The 22,015-nt window shown below is 45.2% G+C and overlaps 1 protein-coding gene across 2 annotated transcripts; it reads right to left on the bottom strand.

Moving 5' to 3' along the window:
• Positions 1-1,385: 1,385 nt before the first annotated feature.
• On the bottom strand, positions 1,386-20,461 carry ezh2 (enhancer of zeste 2 polycomb repressive complex 2 subunit). Of its 2 annotated transcripts, none has more exons than XM_085468750.1 (19): positions 20,034-20,461; positions 16,008-16,131; positions 15,225-15,353; positions 15,017-15,136; positions 14,773-14,893; positions 13,225-13,404; positions 12,964-13,069; positions 9,285-9,448; positions 8,537-8,634; positions 8,216-8,459; positions 4,460-4,626; positions 4,214-4,349; positions 3,698-3,823; positions 3,437-3,615; positions 3,240-3,335; positions 2,794-2,875; positions 2,559-2,639; positions 2,399-2,483; positions 1,386-1,740 (listed from the first exon to the last, which is right to left on the bottom strand). In XM_085468750.1, the coding sequence occupies exons 2-19, from the start codon at positions 16,122-16,124 to the stop codon at positions 1,680-1,682; spliced, it is 2,292 nt and encodes a 763-aa protein (XP_085324876.1). In that variant the 5' UTR covers positions 16,125-16,131; positions 20,034-20,461; the 3' UTR covers positions 1,386-1,679. The 2 variants fall into 2 exon arrangements, with proteins under 2 accessions (XP_085324876.1, XP_085324877.1); XM_085468751.1 differs by having other exon boundaries at positions 20,256-20,461.
• Between the last annotated feature and the right edge of the window lie 1,554 nt (positions 20,462-22,015).

Below are 22,015 nucleotides of genomic sequence, written 5' to 3'. Positions count from 1 at the left end.
TCCTTTGGAAAAAATGAACGTTAGCACCAGATCGGCCGCTGATGGAGAGCCCGGCTGGGACACAGTCAGTGCGCCCTCCACAGTGGTTGCTTCGCACGCCACCGCAGCACCACAAAGCCGCTTCTACTCATGCTCAGAAGTCGCTGCAGTGTGGCGGTTAAGGACACGAGTGAACGATGGCGTCAGGCTGAGGATTCGAGAGCATGTCAGAGGTGCTACACCTGCTGTTCAGTGGGCGTGTCCAGCAGCTCCGACTCAAGCAAACCTGCGTCTCCGACAGATACCTGCTAATTAATGCCAGCAGCACTAATATCTTCAGTTGAGCCACAAAGATGTTTTAACTGCATTAAAAAAGCTCCAAACTGCACAAACATGATCCAGAGGTTCAGGTCACAAACTTCAATTACAGGCTCACCTGTTAAATAAGCCACACCCCCAAATTCTAACCCTAAAGAAAATCCAAACAGGCGAGTTAAACAAAAGGACCGACTCACTTTAGGAGCCTCGAGTGGAGATCACACTGATGTCAGTCCTGGAGGGTGATGTCTGATCTGAGCATTTCCCAACATCAGCCCAGTGAAACCAGTGAGAATGAGCTACACGCCCCACTCCACACTCACCTGTGTTAAACTTTCTGTACTATTTACAGAATGGACGCTAACTGCTAATCTGAGCCTCCGAGCTCGGCCTCTGGGCTCCGTCTGTGCTGTTAGCAGTCACTAACCGTTAGCCAGCAGTTACCTGTCTGTGGGTGCACCTGTGCACCTGCCGCCTGACAACCGACCCTTAACCTCGTAACTGAAGAGTTAATCCTCTCATCCAGATTTTGTCACTTCTGGCTCAAAAACAAAGCAAAAAAAATTAAACGGTGACCAAAACGCCTTCACAGAGCCAGCAGCCCACTGCACTACAGCCGTGTCCATCTTTAACGTACAGCTTCTTTTATTCTTAAAATATTCCTGTTGTTCATCGACTTTGTTTTTAGCGGTCAGCTGGTTTCAGTGTGACGCTGCTTCGTGAACGACCTCCAGATTTACAGACAGACAGTGAAGCGGCGCTCTGAGGAGTGACAGGTTCACACGACACACACGCACACACACACAGACACGCACAGACACGCACACACAGACACGCACACACACACACAGACACGCACACACACACAGACACGCACACACACACACAGACACGCACACACACAGACACGCACACACACAGACACACACACACACACGCACGCACACACACAGACACACACGAGGAGTACAAACAGTCTGGTCGGCGGTGTGAAAGTGGCTGGTGGAGGATTTTGGTCCCTGAAGCTTGAACTGAGAACTTTTAAAAACAGTCGGGCTTTTTTTCTCCAGAACATTTTTACTCAAAGATGAGACAGATAACAGATATTTATATATTTTTTGTCGGTGCGCTTTCAGCAGAGGGAAGATTTATGAATCCAAAGAGGAAGATTTGTCGACAAATCAAAGGATAAAAAACATGACAAGTTTCTCAAAAACTCAGACAACAACAAATATCAGCTTCAAATATCCCCGGTTTGTTTTTCCTGAAGCTTTGTGGCGTTGTGACGAATCGTCTGAGTCTCCTGAAAGTGAGGGTGTGGTTTGTTTGTTTGTGTGTGTGTGTAAGGCCTTTGTGTCACTGAAAAACACAGGAAGTCCCGGTCAGGCGATCTCCATCTCACGCTCGATCCCGACGTACTTCAGAGCGTCGGCCTGGCTGTACCTGAGGAACAGGAAACAAACCTTTGAAATGTTTTCTGATGCTAATAAGACACAAAAGCAGAAAAACTGACCTTTTTTTAATAATAATCTTGATATGCACACACGGTTTCAAAAAAGCCAGACCAAGAAAACTTTTAGGACTCGAGTTGAAGCAGCTAAACTTCTCATCTGACTGCTTTTGAACGAGTGCCATCAAAAGCTGACGGCACTCCTGGTTATTCAACATCCTGACCTCTTGGAGGAGATCCAGAGTCATCACGTGACCCTTAAACAGTTAGACTGGCCTGACCTGGATGACAGGGAACCTTTGCACACAGACCAAAAGCTGCGTCTGTATGAGAGTCAAAACTAAAGAAATCCTCCAATACAAAGACATTTAAAGTACAACACGAAGAGCTCTGAGTGTGAGACACTGACTGCAGGTGATGTATGTAGATGAAGGCGTGTTCAAAGCACTTTGAAACATTAACCGAGCTGTTCTGCAGCTGAGACCTCCATGTGACCCTGACCTGTTTTACCACAAACACAGCAAAACTACTTTCATGCAGAGTTAACCAAAAAAAAAGCGATGATCACACGATCACAGCCTCGTCTCCATCGTCACTCAGATAAAACCTCAGGACTCTCTCAGTCAGCGATTTGACTTTTTCTTCACTGACCTGTAGTCGAAGAAGAGCTCCTCTCCGGTCTGGATGGCTCTCTTGGCAAAGATCCCGATCCTGTGATCGCCGTTCACCATCATCACTGCAGAGAGGAGAAGCAGAGTTACCACAGAGAGGCAGGAAGCAGCAGGAAGCTCCCGCGACATGGTCTTTGTACCTTTTGCATAGCAGTTCGGGTTCACCGAGTGGTTGGCGAAGCGGATCTTGTTGCCTTTCCTCGTGGCATCAACAACAAAGTCTGGAAAGAAGAGAGCATTTCTGACTTTATCCTCAAAAACAAGAGTGGAAGAATTCATTTATTCAGCAGATCAGACGCGTTTGAGCTGAATGCAGTAAAATAAAGAAGAAAGACCTCAGATGTAACAGATATATTTATCCGTGCTGTGCTTTACCGTTGTTCAGGTTGAACAGGAAGCTGCACATGTATTTGTCGTAGACTTTGCCTCTGCGGTCGGCTTCGTCCTGAGAGATGATCTGCAACAGAACGTGTTGGACGTTTAACGCGCAGCTGTGAGCACATTTATTCAGCTGTGACTCCAGCACGTGCACGGCCCTTTGGGACATGGCTCCACACAGCGGGGAGCTTGACTTTAGTAAATGAAGTCACCCAAAAACACATTACAATGTAAAACAATAAGACAAAACAGGATACAGTTTTCCTCTGCAGACACCAAACCTTCCTTTAGCAATGATGTAAATGGCCTCTGGCAGCCCTCTTGCAGTACCGTCACAGCCCACCAGAGGCCACAGTGAGAATCGCAGCATCAGATCAAAGATTCTTCAACTTCTAACCAGGTCTAAAAAAGCAGGTTAAACGACCACCATCAATCAGCCGTACCTCTCCACAGTACTCCGAAATGAACTCGTTTTTCTGCACCGGCTCTTTGATGAAGATGCCCCAGCCGGCCACGTCTGACGGAGCGAGCAGGAGGTGCTGAGGGACGGGAACAGATCAGGCGGCGCTTTTAGAACGTTTGATTTCACAATAAAATGTTTTGTTTTTAGTGAACGATGATTAAAGGCTGCACGTGTTACCTTCTTGGCGCCTCTCTGGATGGAGCAGTTCTTGCAGGACACGTTCTTGCTGTCCCAGTGGTCGGCGGCGCCGCAGGTCAGGCAGAGGTCGGGGTCGCACTCCCTCACTGCCAGGTAGCAGGGGCACTGCTTGGTGTTACACTGAGCTTTGCAGCGGCAGCCCGGGAAGCGGTTCTGACCTGCAAACACGGGAAAAGCAAACCAGTGAAAACACACTCAAAGAAGATTGGTTACTTCGTTTTTCAAAATAAAAGTTCTTACACTCCGAGCTGCACTGGCAGAACTTCTCACAGAAGTTTTGCGCGGTGACGCAGGGACACGAGGAGTCGCAGGGCTGACGGGGGTGGTCACATGGCTGGTAGTTATACACGTGATTGGATGAGCCATCTGTAAGAGGTCAGATGTGGCGTTTAAGAACAGAGCGAGTTGTGTGCTTGTGATTTCTCTGAACAGCATCAACGCCCGAGCTTTGCTTCCAGTCGTCCATCTTCCTTTGGTTTAAACCTTACTGTCCAACCTTCCACCAACAAACTCTTTATGTGTGAACACCGTGAAACAAAAACAAATATGAATGAATAATTTCTCCTTTTAAAGGGAGCAAACATGACAAAAAGTAAAGACGAGGAAAATGTTTGTGCTTCTGCACAGGTAACACGGCGCCCCCTGCTGACCATTATAAAGAAAGCAGGATTAAAGTACTTCCAGTTTGACTTGATCTCACAGACGTGTCAGCAGATGTAATCTATTGTAAACTTTTGTGCTGCTGTGACCTCTGACCTTTCTTCAGCTGGATCTTGCGGCAGTGAGTAGCCCACAGTCTGTGCTTCCTCTTCTTCTTCCTCGGCGGCGTGTCCTCGTCTTCAGCGGGAGCGCGAGCAATGATGGCCGACTCCTTGACCCTGAACTCGTAAACCTGCAGGACCCGGTAAAGACGGCGTGTTAGACCGAGTGTCATCGTGAAGCCAGGGTCAGTTAAGACGAGCTGAAACAGACGGCGGTGAGTGCGATGAACCGGCAGCTCACCTGTCTGCAGGTCTTGGTGCCTATGAGCCGCGCGATGGCGCAGTAGTTGTCGTAGTACGTCCCGATGAGGACTCTGAAGAGAGACGCCTCAGCGCCGCTCCACTCCACCGCTTCGGCCTCACCGGACAGCTTCATCTTCACGGGAGTCTGACAGCGCGAGTTTCCCTCTGCACACATCAAATCAACACTGAGGACGTTTCCAACGCCGCAGGAAATAAACCTGCATTTGTGAGGATCTTGACAGGTCATAAACGAGGGTCCTACTTTCAGGGAAGGGTCTAACAGACAGCAGTGGTAAAGGTTTGTGTCATAAAACAAGGAGCGCGATGGTCTCATGGCTGAAACTGAGCTCGCTTAAATTTCCTCAGAAGGACAAACATCTCCGAGGGATCTAAGATAAACAGCCGAGCAGTGCAACCTAAAGTTCGACTGCCAAGAGAAATAATCTTTAGATAAAACCATAAACGAAAACAAAAAGGCTTCTTATTACAAACACTGATGAATACTGATGAATACACAGACTCAGTCTGTGGATTTATCAGGAAATGCGTGGAAGATGTCGTCCCATCCAGAACAGTCAAATCCTTCCCAAATCAAAAACCCTGGATTAACGGAGATGTTCGCGCGGCACGGAGCACCGCCTTTGCCTCCGCGAACACATCGGACTACAAACACGCACATTACCAACTCCGGAAGACGATCAAAGCAGCCAAACGTGAGTACAGGGACAGGGTGGAGCAACAGTTTGACAACCCGCGGAGTATGTGGCAGGGACTAAACACGATCACAGACTTTAGAGGGAAAACCAGCACACCGCAGACCACGGCCTCTCTGTGTGAGGATCTAAACGTATTCTACGCTAGATTCGACACAGCGAACACCATGAGACCGGACAGTGTGCGCACCGCGGATGACGTCAGTGCGCACACTGTGTCTGAGGAGGATGTGCGGAAGTGCTTCAGGAAGGTGAACGCGCGCAAAGCTACTGGTCCGGACGGGATTCCCGGCCGCGTCCTCAGGTCATGCGCGGCTCAGCTGGCTGGAGTGTTCACGCACATCTTCAACCTTTCCCTCTCTCTGTCTGTAGTCCCAGCCTGCTTCAAAATGGCCACCATCGTCCCTGTACCCAAATCCTCCACCATCTCCTCATTGAACGACTGCCGACCTGTAGCCCTGACCCCCATCGTGAGCAAATGCTTCGAGAAGCTGGTCAGGGACTTCATCTGCTCTGCACTACCCGACTCACTGGACCCTCTACAGTTCGCATACCGCCACAACAGGTCCACTGATGATGCCATAGCCCTGACACTACATACTGCCCTTTCACACCTGGAGAAGAGAGACACGTATGTGAGAATGCTGTTTGTAGATTACAGCTCAGCATTCAATACCATCGTTCCCTCGAAGCTGGACAGGAAACTGCAGGATCTAGGACTGAGCAGCTCCCTCTGCAGCTGGATCCTTAGCTTCCTGTCTGACAGACGCCAGGTGGTCAGACTGGGCAGCATCACCTCATCCCCCATCACACTGAACACTGGTGCTCCACAGGGGTGTGTACTGAGCCCTCTCCTGTACTCACTCTACACCTACGACTGCACAGCCACTAACAACTCCAACATCATTGTGAAGTTTGCGGACGACACTACAGTGGTGGGTCTTATCACCAACGGTGATGAGACGGCTTACAGGGAGGAGGTCAGCGCCCTGACCCACTGGTGTCAAGACAACCATCTCACCCTCAACGTCGCAAAGACAAAGGAGTTGATAGTGGACTTCCGGAGGTGCAGAGAAGTACACACCCCCATCACCATCAACGGCGCTGCTGTGGAGAGAGTGAGCAGCTTCCAGTTCCTTGGAGTACATCTGGCTGAGGATCTTACGTGGTCAGTACGCACAAACAAAACAGTGAAGAAGGCGCAGCAGCGCCTCTTCTTTCTCAGGAGACTGAAAAGATTCGGCATGAGCCCCCGCATCCTCAGGACCTTCTATCACTGTGCCATTGAGAGCATCCTCACTGGATGCATCACCACCTGGTATGGCAACAGCACCGCCTACAACTGCAAAGCTCTCCAGCGAGTAGTGCGGTGCTCTGAACGGATAATTGGAGGTGAGCTTCCCTCCCTCCAAGACATCTACAGGAAGCGGTGCCTGAGGAAAGCGGGGAGGATCATCAAGGACTCCAGTCACCCCAGCCATAAACTGTTCAGACTGCTTCCATCAGGAAGGAGGTTCTGCAGCATCCGATCCCGTACCAGCAGACTGAGAGACAGCTTTTTCCATCAGGCCATCAGACTGCTGAACACTTCATAGACACCTCAGCTTCACTACTGGAACTTCAACATTATGCACTCCATACTGTACAGTAATGCCACTTGTTTTGCACATATTCAACTCTGTATATTTTATATATTTTATTATTATTATTATTATTTTTTACTATTTAATTTGTAAAAATGTGTACACACACACACACACAGGAAAATATTTAGTATACACATCCAGAAATGCATACACTATTATATATTGTACATATATTTATTAGTTTCAGGTTGGCCATTCTTGTATTTTGCTCGTTTGTGTTGTTGTGTTTGCACATCTCTGTTGCTTGTGGGGCTCGCACACAAGAATTTCACTCGCATGTGCTGTGCCAGTGTGCCTGCACATGTGATGTGACAATAAAAGTGATTTGATTTGATGTCACAGTGACTCCTGGTCAAATCGATCTCTTTGAGCCTAAATTTAAATAACTTCAAATGTCTCCGTGCACCAATATGATTGAAGTACAAGCGTCACATGACCACGTGTGCCTGCACTGTATGAAGACTCACTGCTGCTGCCTGTTGCTTTGCTTGCAAACTAGTTTGTGCAGTAACGACAGGAAGGAAGGAAAAGAGTGAGAGTGTCATAACGTTGTATGAACTCCAGGCCGTTATTGTCGTCACGTCTGCTGTTTACATCGCGTGTTTGTGACTTTATCTGCAGCAGCTTTGAAGTGCAAACAAACCTCCCACAACAAGGGGGCTGCATGCAGAGGGGAAGGGGTACCAAGAGCATCGCTCCAGCGTTCAGCCTCTCATCAGTGAACCGCAGGCACGGTGCAGGTTACTGCACGGATGAAGAGATGCTCGACTCAAAGAGCCTCACAGGAGCAGCAGGATCTCTTCTACAGTCTGGGCTAATCACAGTTTTAAAGTCTTGATGAAGCAGCAATGTTACAGTCTTTGTTTAAAAGGGGCTCAGAAACAGACATCACTCCAGCTGGTGGTTTTTATTTATCCAAAGTCCTAAATTAGCATCAAATGAATGTGCCTGCTGTTTGGGAATCGCCCTCCTCAGAGGAAATAACTTTAACTTCCCAGGAAAAAGAATTCCTGAGAGATCAAGTTTGAGGTTCTCTGGCTGTCTCTGTGTGCTCCAGCGTTAAATTCTGCTGCCAATTCCTTCAAAGATCTATTAAAGACAATAAGGGACATAACAGAAGTCTTAATGTCCCATCAGAGCTGTAATTAGAACAGCGAGGGAGGAGATGTGATGTCAGCTTTTTAATAGCTTCATGAAAATAAACAGAACTGTTGCTGCGTCGGCAGATTCATTGACTCTGAGGTCATCGCTGCTCTGAAGCCTGCGCTTCACAGGCAGAAACGTTTCTGTTAGGTTTGATGGACAAACAGAGACTCTGCGTCTTCTCTGCAGACGGACGTCTGTAACCCTGTTAACATTGAACTTCTACCGTCTGTAATAACCGCCCGTCTGCACCTGAGCTGCTGGTGGTCTCGTCCTTCTTGTCCTCGTCGTCTTTGTCGTTGTCTCGCTCGTCCTCTTTGCTGCCCTCGCGGTCGCTGTCCGTGTCTTTGGTTTCAGAGGACACCGTGGGGGTGCTGGGCCGGCTGTTACTGTTGCTGTTGGGCAGCCGACCGCGGCGCCGGCCCCCGTTACGCTTGGAGGGCGTCTTTGCCCGCTCGGTTCCCACGCCTGTGGCGTACTCCCTCATCATGCCGTCCTGAGGAAGCAACAGGAAGAGTGTTAATATATTTTATAACTTTTCTGTTTCAGTTTAAAAGAAAAGCAGCGACTCGCCTGCACCAGGTCCATGTAGCAGTCGATGCCACACGGGTTTTTGTCCACCAGGTTCTCCAAGTTCTTCCGCTTGTACGTGTTGGGAGTTGCATGGAAAGCTAAGAGACACGAGAGAGAGAGATGAGTGCTTCTAGGAATTCAACAGCCTCATCTGTCAAACAAGCAAAGACTCCGACCTTTAAAGATTTTATATGATGCAAACACTGCCAACAAAAACAAACTCAGGTTGGTGCCAATATCAAAAAAAGCTGCTGGCGTTTCAGCGTCGATCACATGACGTGTCGAGCAGCGTTTATAACACCATCAGCACAGAGTCGAGCAGAGTCTTTTTAGGATGTGATGTTTTATTCTTTACTTTACTGACACGATCAAACTAAAGGAATCATTACCACAAGTTATTTTATGACTGTCAGGTTTTTAATGGAAAGCTTTGAGGCCATTTTTATACCCAAGATTCTTAAAACTGGCTGGACTATGAGTTATGTGAGGTTAGAGTTCTTATTTCATTAAAACTCCAAAGATAAGGTTTGATAACTTTTGGGGAACAGAGTGAACTTCTTGGTTTTCAGGTGGGAACATATCAGAGAAAGTTTGATTAGTACTGATGAAGGTGAGCTGCAGATGTGATAACGTCACTCTGCAGGCTGATGTGACCACATCACACAGTGACAGTTACACAGATCTCTGAGGTAGCAGTCCAGCCTGTATAACCAGGAACTGCTGTGAAGTGTATTTATTGTGCACTAACGGTGGAGGAAGCAGTCGTATTTGAAGCAGCGTCTGCAGAACAGAGTGTGGAAGGAGTGCAGGCTCTGCTCGCGCTGCACGGAGCGAGCGTTCGGACCGTCGATGTTCGGCGTGCATTCAGGCGGCAGGGCGCCGGGCAGCTGCTGCTCAGTCAGCTCCTTGTACCTGCGAATACAAACACGCACACGAGAGAGATCAAATTTACTTAAGTCAGATGAACGCAGTGAGACAAACACGCATCACTGAGTTATCAGGTTAAAACATCCCATCAGTTTGTTACTGTAAAGCTGCTCTGTGCTGTAACACTGTCTCACAACACAGACCTGAACGTAAACAGGAAACACCTGGTGTTGTGTAACAATGGATTTAAGAGTCACACCCACAAGAACTAAAGTCTGTCAGGTTAAAGATATAAATCCATAAACCAAAACAGCAGATTTAAACCCGCCCCCCTCGCCTCCTATAACATTTAACATGAACAGATGTAGGGCTGAACGATATATCGCATTTGCGATAATATCGCGACATGATCAAGTGCAATTTTCTAACCGCAAAGGCTGCGATTATACTCTGGACATGTCCAAATTCATGGGCTGCATCCTCCTGAGGCCGCATTTGTAGACCGATTACGTCACAGCGACGTGCCGAAGGCTGTCCAAATTACTACCATATCCCAGAATTCATAGCGCGGCACAGCCAAACTCCAGTTTCCAACAATGGCGGCCGCTACTAAGTTTTAAAATTACTCATACTAATCTTTCTGGGTCACAAAATAAACTTTTAACATATTTTCAGGCGAGAAAGTAGTTGTGTAAACATCAAATATCTGCTCGGTTTATCAAGATATCCCATATTTGCAAAAGTGCTTCGACGTTTTCAGAGGCGTCTGCTACCCACCAAGCTCGACAGCTAGCCGGGAGCTCGAGGGTTACTGATGCGGCCGAGAACGGCACAACTCCCGGCACATCATTTTCAGATCACCGCGGAGTTTCGCTGCTCGGGTTAAACGTAATATATAAGTCACTTAGACAACCTAAAAATGTTATTGTTGGGCTTTTTTCAGTGTTTTGTTTGTTCGTGAGTAAATCGGTTTGGCTGAGATTAAAGTTATTAGATTAGATAAAATAAAACTTTATTAATCCCCCGGGTGGGTTCCTCCTTGGTTTTCACACAGCTGACTAAACGTCAAACAGAAAACTTATTAAACAGAAGTATGAGACAGTCGAGAATTTACACCAGTGTCTGGTTATATTTTAGATAGCAAGAAGCAGACGGCCGAGTTTATTAAACTCCACCGAGACAGCGGTGACGCTAATCAGAACTAGACCGTCCAATTTCACGCCTTTAAATATTTTTTAATTGAATGACTGTCTAGTAGTTCACAGATGTCGAAAAACTGAGTGTGGTAAAGCCACTGATTTTTTTTTATGTATATTTCTGCAATCTGCACATTGTACTGACTTTCATTTTAATGTTTACACCAGGGTTCCTTGTCAGCACTTTATGCTCAGATGTTTGTAAGCTAAAAATAAACTATTGTGTATGTTCAAATATACTGTTGTGATTGAAGAAGTTAAATAAAAATGTCAGTCATCAATTCATGCATCACCTCATGTCATCATAACAGAGGTCTGTCTTCCAGGAAAGAACAGTTTAAAATTAATGTAATATAGTATTGGCCATACTATATGATGTATTGCTTGTCTTTGTTTAATAATACAGAAGACAAAGACCTTAAAAAATAATCGCATCGCATCGCAATATTGGGGCAAAAAAATCGCAATTAGATTATTTTCCATAATCGTTCAGCCCTAAACAGATGTTGATATTAAGTTTATTAAAGTACTCCACAGCTCTGCAGAGACACCGATGAATGCAGTACAGTGCACACACACACACACACACACACACACACACACACACACACACACACACACACACACACACTGTGAGATTTGCTGTCACAACAACAGAGGAGCTGTGAGTCAAAGTTCAGCCACTAAATATTCTGGTTTAGTACCAAGTGGGTCAAAACAAAAGAGCCTGACTCCAGTCTGCACTAATGCTCCAGCTAACACATGCACGAGGTTTAAATGTTTCTGAAAAATGATTTTATATTTATGAACTGATCCAAATTAACGTGATGCGTTTAACCCTTTATGGCCGCTCATTTTGTGCGACTCTTTTTAAAGCGGTAGCACTGCAACCACGTAAGCTAGCACAATAATGGTTTTGCATATGAAACCGGAGGAACTGTACTTACAACTTATGCCAGTTTCCCCCTTCAGAGCCTTATAAGCCTATACTGGTGATTTTCTGTGTAGTTTCTGGGATGATTAGAACGCCAAAGAGATCTGGAAATAGTTTGTTTTGATGCACATGCTGCTTTTTTTTTTGCAAATTTGCATTATTATATTAAATTTCCTTTTTCCTGCAGTATATAAAAATTGGTGTAGCTCAAAAATAAAACTATGAAGACACTCAAAACACATTTCCTGTGGTTGGAAACTATTTTGTACAACCTTTTTGGATAGCAAAATTTTCTCTAACAAGAAATATGTGTTTAAAAAAAAAAGTAAAAATGATTTTCAATTTTTTGTAGTTCATTGCACTTTTTGGCTATTTTTGTAGTTGCTATGGACTTAGTGCAATCATATTATTAGAATCTGGTTATAACGGTTGTACTGAGGTATAGCAACTTGAAATGCTCCCAAAAATGGCTCCACAGCATGTAAAATATAAACTCTGGTGGATTTGGTTCTGTGGTAAGTCTTGAAGTATTAAATTGAAATTAAGTCAAATCTCGAGTTTAGTATTGTACAAATACTTTAAAGTACGTATAAGACCAACTGCTGCTCTTATATTTTGTATATATTTTACATCATAATCAACATTTTAAACACTTAAGAACAGGTTAATGTTGTTATAATTAAAAGTCTGTTTGCTGAGGCATGAACAGTAAATAAACAACATTCAAGTAAACAAACAGAAGATATGGAACAGACCATCAGCTAAACAGTTATTTTAAATACTGGATCATCCTGAACAACATCAGTATTACTGATAAATCTTTTTAAAAGCAGCTCATGACGTCTGTGTGTTTACAGAATGAATCAAAGTGGTCCTGAAAGGCTTCCAAGACATAAACAGTCTGAAATCAGACCTGTCCTGACGTTTCCTCGTACAAAAACGTGCATCGCCTTTAATGATGCACGCCATCATCAGTTTGTCTCAACATTAGCACTCATCTGTGTGTGTGTGTGTCCTCTTTAGCTCACACATGAGACAGCCGCGGCTGTAGGAAGCACACATCTGACGTTCTGGCAAAATTAACAACCACCAGGACAACATCACGCCTGAGTCCATCTGAGCAATGACTGGATTCATCGTCTCCAGTGACACAACATGCAGCAATCTCAGCACCAACTGGACTTTGAGTTCCAAACACCAGTGAGATCACCTGCTGTCAATACGCCCTTTAAAGTCATCGCCTCGTCCCATCTGACCAAAGCGCCAAAACAGGACTTCTTGAAATCTCTCAAGAGGAGATCAACTTGAAACCAGGTGCTTTTTATGTTCATGGATAAATTCTTTGACCTTCTTTCATGACACATATTAGAATCAGTTCCTCTGTTATCGTCACAGTACCGACTCACTCGCACACAAACAAACCCACTGACTTTTCTTTGAGCTCCTCGGGGGAGCCCTTGTCGGGGAACATGGAGGAGATGGCCTCAAAAATCTTGTCAGAGGGAAACTTCTTGCTGGTGTCATTGTTGGTTCGGCCTGGAGACGACACACACACGCTTTCCATCAGGACACAAAACTGTCAGCTGGACCAGCGTGAATGCTACCCCCTCACAGCAGGTCAGCACAAACACGTCTTCATTGGTTATTACACGTTTCTAACTGCAGTACAGCTCCAACATCTCAGGACTTACTCTCATTGTTAACAAGCCCATCCTTGCGGGGCTCCTCTGGGTGCTCTTTGCCATCACACACGTCCATCTTGTCCACTTTAAAGTCCTGCTCTTCCTCCTCCTCATCATCCTCGTTGTCACTGTACTGTGCCAGAGCGTTGACCAACTCGACGAAGATCTCGTCGTTGATGAAGCCACACTCTGCAAAACACAACACACAGGATAGATAGTTTTACAGAGCAGCAGAGGAGCCGTTTCTCTTTCTACTGAGACGACGATACAAAGCAAATATTCATCGCACTGTTTTCCTGATGAGACACCACACTGACCAACCACACGAGCACGTTCACATTCCTGGTTTTGCGGTTTCTCTCAGATGTTGAGGGAGGACAGCAAACAGCTGTGCTGCATCAGCTCTCACATTACAAACTGCTGTGCAGAGTTTTGATAAAACGTTTAATCTCTGCTAGTTTTTTTCTGTCCCACATACTCAGAAATCTCTCTTTCAGAAACTTTGGAGCACGCCCACACAGGAGCCCGAGTTTGACAAGAAGCCATGCGAGCACCGAGCAGCACAGGACTTTCAGCTGCAACGATCTGTCACATTAAGTGATACTCAATCGTAATGGAAAACAACCAAAACTGATTACAGAAGGTAATTGTGGAAAAAGTTCATTACTAGACTTCCTGAATTCAGTTTTGTTTTTATTCCTAATAGAAAACTCTGACCGGCACATTTGTTTCGAGTCTGAATGAAAAGTGAAATGTTGATTCCAAAACAACTTTGTTCCTCAGAGCAGTGGCACCGTGACTGCACACAATGTTACACACAAAATATTTATTTTCTGCACCAATGCTTGGTAGCAACTCATTTTCATAGGGAAATGAGTGCATACGAAAAGGAAGGAAAAAAATCCATCGTCTGTGCACAAAGTTTAACACACCACAGCTAACACATGCTACAGATGACCGACTACCTGAAGAAATAAAGTATTGCCAGAAAAATCCATCGTATGGTTCCAGCAGGTTGAGCTCTCAGGAAAAAGGTGGCTAATGCTAACGAGGCTCCAGAAGCCAAACATCCACCCTGACAGACACTTTGCTTCAACAAAATGACCCATATGTTTATGGAAGCAGCTTAATGCTAACAGAGAGGAGACACGCCAGCATTTCAAATGGTTTTTCCTGTTGCCATGCTAGGTCTAGATCCTGCAAATGAGCTGTTAAAAAATGCAAACACAACAAAAAACGCTGAAAAGTTAGAGGCTCCTGTGTTCATGTACGACTCGAAATTATTGTCTTGTTCTTGTTCTGATAAACTGCCGCCGTACAGTCGTTTTTAAACCATTTTTCTGCTCTTTATATTAACCCTGGAGAACCCATGGGGTCGGCTCTGACCCCATGGGTTCTCCAGGGTTAAGATCCACAAACAAAGCGCTTTGATCCATCAGCTGATTAGTCACATTTCAGTAACTGTTTTTGCTGCCTTCAGACTGATTATCAGATGAAGTTTCATTAATTACTACTTTGGCTCTCAGACCATTTGCTCCTGCGCCCACTGACCCTCACCTCTGTCTCCGTGGACTTTGCCGTCATAGTTCTTGATGAGCTCTTCGATGAAAGTCCCGTCCTGGTCGAGGATCTCGTCTCCCATGTAGGGAATGTTATGGAGCACCGTCTCATCCTCCACCTGCAGGAGGAAACCCAGAAACATCACACACACAGCTTCTCAGCCACCTGTGACTGTAGTATACTGTCCTGAATCCCAGCCTCAGCTGTTCACAAAGTGCAGCTTTTAAAGCTTTGTACGCACCATGAAGTTTTGCTGTAGCGGCGACCAGGAGTACATGACCGGGACCGAGGCCACGGCGTTCAGAGTCTTCAGGGGGATGACCTGTCGAGGGAACTCGGAGAAGCCGCTCTCCACGGTGCACTGCAGAGGAAGCGTGCGTTACAGTCAGGACACCGCCCTCTGAGCCTTTAGAGTATTTTTATTTTTGATACCAGTATCAACCGCTCACCTCTCGAGTCCCTCGTAATGAGCTGACCGACGTCATGATGTGAACGGGCTGGATTCGCCGGGTTTTCCACTCCTGGTTCAAAATGTCAGTTCGCTCCATGATTTTCTGACGGTTGCTGTTGAACATGCTCTGTGAGAGTTAAAGGAAATTTATATCAGTGCACAGAACAAAACACAGGGCCAGCTTCACTCTCCCTCAGTGTTACCACCCGCAGAGATCGTACCTGTGCAGGTGAGCCAGGTGACCATTTTAGCAAATAAACAGCACGTGCTGAAGCCTTTATATGGACCTTCAGCTACGTAAACTTTAATTTGGATCAGCTTTCATTTTAATTTCTGACGGAAAAAGGTTAAAGGAGCCATAACGTCACTAACGAGACCTAAATCTGTGAGAAACTGCTGCTGTGAAAACAACTTAAAGTACTGAAAACGTTACGTAGTGAGACAAAAGCACCGTCATCCATCAGACTCCTGATAACCATCTCTTCTCCATTTTAACACCATTTATAGGACAACTCTCAGAGAGCCAATCACAGAGTTTACAGCCCCGGCTGGTCTAGTCAGTCAAAGCAATCACCGGCCCAAACACCGTGGGACACTTCCTGTTTCCACTTTCATGATTAAAAACTTTGGGCGAATAAATAAATCTGTTCTTTACTCCAAAACAACCTCAGCTAGTGCTCTTAAAAAAACATAAAAACTATAGTCAAACAGACCCAACTTCTCTTAATAACTGCAGCATGAATGCTGCTGTGTGTGTCTGTGTGTGAGTGCGTAAACGAACCTTGACCTCGTCAGCCCGTCTGAAGCGTTTCAGCTGCCGAAGCCTCATGTACTCAGACTTCACCCTCCTCTTCCAGCAGGCGGGGCCTTTCTCCGAACGCTTCCCAGTCAGCACCATGATTCACCTGCAGCCAGACAGGAAGAGATTAGGGATCCTGAACACGACACCTTCAGGTCTCATATTTTCACACTTTTCTTGACTGGACTGTAGGGCCAAAACACTTTATCTATTTAATTGAATAATTTAGGCATAAAATGTTCCTCTTGGCACAACCCAAACTTGGATCTGGTGCCCCAGACATGCAAACCAAACATACATTTGTTAAGATAATAAACTTCACCTCACGTCCAACAATCAGAGCCAACCTCTGATTTTCTTTTCTTTCAACAGCTGATGTAAAAATGATATGCTGCAAATCAAACGTCTGAAACCTCGCTGCCAGCATTCAAATGCCTTCTGTTCAATCTCACGTTACCATTCAAGTGCCAACCCCGGAGAGATTCAAGCACAGGTGGATTACTTCCTCGCACCTCCTCTGCCAAGTCCTCGTTCTCATCCTTCCTTTTAATGACTGTGTGTGAATGACAGCAGTCGTCTGTCGATCCATCTGCTGCCCGGCAGTCAGTCAGTAACCGTGAGTCTCTGACTCAAACCTCACACTTCAGATTAGACGTGACAGACGGCCGTCATGGAGATGTGGACGACTGAACCGGCCTGACACATTTTGCAGCACAGAAAATAAAGAGAGATACACTGAAGCCCCTTTGGACAAGTTAAATGTGCTGGGATGTTCACACAGTAAACTCACTGCTGTGTCTTATTAGTATTTAAAACGTGGAGAGATTATTAGGCACCGTCTCAGTAATGCATATAATCAGTATCTAAACAGGCGATTATAACCTTATTTAAGGGTTGGATTTGCGCACAAAATGGAGCAAGACTATCACTGAGTCAATTTAATCCCGTACGGATTAGGGTTGGGTGATTGGACGAATATATGGACTATTGACGATGGGCTCAGCCTCAGTGGGCACCAGATCCAAGTTTTTACAAGAGCCATTTATTTATTTACCCATGAGTAAGTTTGCTAATAATGATGGAGCTAATAGAAGCAGTCAACAGCAAAAAAATGAATAAATAATAGCGCCGTTTTAAACGCACCCTCTTTCATCTGCGAGCAAATGCCCCCACCTCAGAGTGCGCCCAAATGCTTGTTGATGGAGCTGCAGAAGCTGGTGATAGCCTAGCATAGTCAGCCGGATGGTGGACACGTACATGCTCATGCAAGTTAGTCGTGCTTGAGTACTTTGCTCACACTATACGTCTGCAGCACACCGCTTTGGTTACATCCTTAGGTTTACCTCTTTCATCTGGTTTAAAGCCAAAGAAATCCCAGAATGGTGACTTTATATTTTTTGTGCTGTGAGCGCTAACACGCCGTCAACATGACTAACACGATTAACAATTAACCCATCTGGATCCCAGACTGAGTCAAAATCCCTGAAATGTCCCCGTCAACGCATTTCGGCAGTTTGTCCCAATTTTGTTCATTCTGCGCTCCAGATGTGTTGGGAGCGTTAACGATTGTAATTGTGATGACCGCGTTCAAGCCGTGTTAACGCTGACAGCGTTTTTTGGGAAACTAGTTTGTCCATGTTTGGACTTATTCTGTGTTGTAAACGCACAAATCAGTTCATGCATGATTACTTTGCCCCGCCCATCAAAAAGTGTGCACATGCGCGAATATATCGCCCATCAGTGATTGTTGGACTGACGATTGGAAAATTGTGACATATCGCCCAACCTTAGTATGGATATACCGAGATTGGTAAACTGTGCTTGGTTTTCCTGTACAGATGTGAGGGGGGAAAAAAAATCACCAACAATGCTATAAAAGTATTTTCTAATCAGCCTGTAAATGTCTGAGAATTGAGGAGAGCAGCTGCTGGACCTTCTGGAGAGGAATGTTTTCCCATTCCTGTCAAAGGAATCTAGCTGCTCAACAGGTCTGGATGGTCTTTGTTGTGTTGTTTGGTTCATTATCCTCCAAACGTTGAGCATGAATTATGGTGAGAAAGGTCTGGACTGCAGGCAGGCCACTTCAGCACCGGACTCAGCGTTCATATTTCTAGTTTCATAGGCACGAGTGGACTCCCACATCATCATGGAAGCAGACTTTGAACTGATGACAAACCGAATGCTTCCTCTCCCTTCTTGTTCCAGAGAATGTGAACTCTGCGTTTTACAAAAATAATTTCAAATTTCATATTACCTGACCTCAGAACAGAAAAGGTAACTGCCCCCCTTGTAAGTCATGAACAAACTGGGAATAATCACATTTCTTGGAAAGTCCCAATCACTTTCACTAGCCACACCCAAACCTGAGTCAAGAAATCACTTAAACAGAACCTGTTTGTCAAAGTGAAGGAGGATAAAGATCTCCAAAAGCAACACATCACGCTACAGTCTAGAGACACAGCAGCAAAACAAAGTCACTGACATCTACCAGTCTGGAAAAGAATACAAATTTCTAATGCTTTGGGACTCACGAGAACAGTAAGAGCCATTACCCACAAATGGAGAAAACTTGGAACAGCAGTGAACTTTCCCAGGAGTGCATGGCCCACCAAAATTATTCCAAATTACTTGGCAGCTCACCCAGGTTGTCACAGGAAAAAAACCAAAAAAACAAAACAGAACAACATCTAAAGAACTGCAGGCGTCACTTGTCTCTGGTGAGCTCAGAATTCATGAAAATATTCTGGACTGATGAGACAAAAGCAGAACTTTGATTCCCGTTACATCTGTCATCAAACTAACAGCACATCATCAAAAGAACATCTTATCAATATTCAAACAAGGTGGCAGTATTAATGATGGTCTGGGGCTGCTTTAGGACCTGGACAACTTGCCATAATTAATGGTACCATAAATTCTGCTCTATCAGAAAATCCTGGAGGAGAAGGACACTTAGTTTATGCAGCAGAACAATGATCCAACACACCAGCAAGTCCACCTCTGTTGCTTTGGAACAATCTTCCTCTTCACATGGTTTTTCAGTCCAGATCGAAGACCTATTTTTAATCTCTGGCTTTTAACTCTGTGGGTGACTGACACTTTTATTCATTTTATTGTCTTGCCAAGTTTCTATATTATTATTATTGTATTGTTCAGCACTTTGGTGTGTTGTTAAAGTGCTATATAAATGATGATGATCATGAATGGTTCAAAAAACCCCAAATGCATGTTTTGGAGCAGCCTAGTCAAAGTCCTGACTTAAATAAATCGCTGCAAACATTTGACCTTCAAGATGAAGGGCTCTATCCAAAACCTGCCACATGACTCTCAAGATGACTTTTGACTAACAGGTGAAACTCAAGCTTCCTGTCATGTGTAAGCGGCACAAACTTCTATTCTTTTTGGTCTAGGCGATGTTATGAGTTTTATGGTGAGGGAAGTGGTTGAATATCGCCCCCGCAAGGCTTCTAGGCAAACAAGAGGGAAGCTTTTTTACTTTAATCAATGTGACAATCGCCTAACTTAAGGTGACACTTACTTTTACCACCACCTCCAGCCCCAGTTTCACAATAAAACCCTCAAAAGCTTGAACAAAAAACGAAAGAAAATTAAATGAGAGGTACTAAAAATTATACATCAAAAAAACTGTACCAGCCTTTTTCTGTGAGCTAGCTTCGAGCTAACGATAGCTTGCGGATGTCGTGCCAAGTTTGGCTCCCCTCAAAATGTGCTTCCCCTTAGCCCTGAAACATGCTCACAAAGGTCCCAAAACACGAGTGGACGGTGGATCCATCGGAATGATTACCCTCCTCCGAGTCATTTAAAAAAAAATGACGGCTTCTTTATAAGCTAGTCAATATTTACGGGGATACAAGAATTGGCACGGTACCCCGGCGAGCTAGCTAACAGTTGGCGAGTTAACAAAGATTGAGGCGCCCAAGAGCACAAAGAGCAGCCCACAACAAAAGCACCGTGAACACAGCCACGGACACTGACAGCTTCTCTCACCTCCACCCGAGCCTCTGGCCTCATCCAACGGAGCGATCCGGATCGATGCGACAAACCCGGGCAAAGTCGTCCTTTGTGCTGCAGATTAGCTCGCTCCGTGTTACGGCTAGCTGTAACGTTAGCTCGATGGCTAGCTAGCAGTTTAACTCAGGAGGAGGGAGCGACCGAGCTCGCGCAACACCCGGCTTCACGCACCCAGAGCCGGTAAATGAAATAACTCACATCGGCTCCTTCGCTCCAAGGCTGGTTAGGACACAGAAACTGTGCGTCTATGAGGGACAGTTTGGTGTCAGCCTGCTTGTAAAAAGTTATTTGGATTTCAATGTTTCCGCCTAGGCAACAGCGACTCTGTTCAAACTGGTCCTCCGCCTCACCGCCCACTACGGCTGCGGCGGATTCAAGAGGCGCCAAACGTCTAGGCCAATCACAGAACCCGATGTTAGGGTTTCCTCAGTGAGTCCTACGCGATAGGTCGAATGATATAAAAGTGTAGCCAATGAAATTTGGAGCTGAGCTGGGGGCCCTGTGGTAGGGACATGTGGACAGCTTCTCTTTGTTCTCTCTTGTCAACGGGAGAAAAAACAAAATATGCAAATACACACTTTGACAGTTGAGTTAATAATATTTATGCATCACATTTGAGATCAAAGCGGTGTCTCTGACGCATGACAGCTGTCACAGCCGTCAGGGCTAAACTAAAACACTTATATAAAAAAGGTTATCGATGGATTTAAGGGCAGCGGAGAGGCGACAGACAGCGCGTGGTCTCGTGCAGAACAGCTCAGGTTTCAGCAGGTGTGTGAGCGTCTCAGTGTGTCCAGAACGAGGAAACATGACGGCTGAACGGGTTTATTGAATGAATGAGAGACTCCAGTGCCACAGCCAGCAAGGGCAAGGGTCTCCAAGTTTATTTAGCCACGCCCCTCCGAGCAGCGATTGGATGACGCTTCGAAAACGTCCACATGATGCATTCACTGCCAGCGGAAACAGAAAACACAGCCGACAGATTAAAAGCATCATTAAAAAACAATTGTGTCATTTCAAATCTTTAAGAGTAGTAAAAAATAAATAAAATGTAGAATGTTTTAATGCATTGATTTTTAAGCAATAACAATAGGGAGGGAGATGAAGAAGGCAGACTGGAATACTAGGTTACGTTAAACAGGATAAACAGAGAGTGACAGAAGAATGCAAAGGTCGTCCAGATGACATACCTGATGGAAATGTGTAGGAGAGAGGGTCGTGCAATTCTTCTTTAACTAGATGGTTTAAAATAATCATGGAGAGAGTGAGAGGATACCTGAGGTATGGAGAAAAATGTACTTGAATTGTTTTTTAAGACGAAGGTTGATGTGCAAAGCTGTAGCAACCACAGAGGGATAATGTTGTTGAGCCATATCATGAAGAAATGGTACGTTGTTGAAGCTGGAATAAGAAGAGAGGTGGTGATCAATGAGCAGCAGCATAACTTCATGCTGAGAAAGAGAACTACAGATGTGATGTTTGCTTTGAGAGTGATGGAGAAGTATAGAGAAGGTCTCAAAGAGCTTCACTTTATCTTTTTAGGATTAGAGAAAGCAGATGATAGGGCGCCAAGAGAAGAACTTATGAAGTCAGGAGTGGCACGACAGCTCCCTCTGTTGGTCGCTGTGGTGCAGATCCAGGCCTTTGTTTAAATTCAGTTAACTTAAAAGTTACAGTTTTTTCTGAATGCTTAAACCCTAACTGTGATTCTTACAGCACAATTTCTAAAACTATTGATAATTATAGCAAAACCACTCACTGAGTTTGCAAAACTAAAAGCACAAACACTGCTTTGCACTCAGTTTGCCATTTTGTAACACACACTTTGCAAACCTGTAGCTACAATCCACTGCACAGCACTCTCTTTGCAGAACTGTAAACACAACTCACTGCTTTACACTCAATTCCCAAATGATCAACGCACTCCTAGCAAAACTATACACATTTACGGCCATTAT

This window comes from Copadichromis virginalis, linkage group LG9, assembly GCF_057382275.1.
Source record: "Copadichromis virginalis isolate Kocher_CV1m ecotype Utaka linkage group LG9, C_Virginalis_male_GT1.1, whole genome shotgun sequence".
NCBI lineage: Eukaryota > Metazoa > Chordata > Actinopteri > Cichliformes > Cichlidae > Copadichromis > Copadichromis virginalis.
This window is presented reverse-complemented; position numbering and strand designations above follow the sequence as displayed.

Bases quoted from the DNA above. Each gene is read 5' to 3' on its own strand.
- ezh2 (XM_085468750.1), bottom strand. From the start codon at position 16,124: ATGGTGCTGACTGGGAAGCGTTCGGAGAAAGGCCCCGCCTGCTGGAAG. The intron at 15,354-16,007 runs GTTCGTTTACGC...TAACTCTCACAG, and splicing joins GACGGGCTGACGAGGTCAAG to AGCATGTTCAACAGCAACCG. The intron at 14,894-15,016 runs GTGCGTACAAAG...TTCCTCCTGCAG, and splicing joins CGCTACAGCAAAACTTCATG to GTGGAGGATGAGACGGTGCT.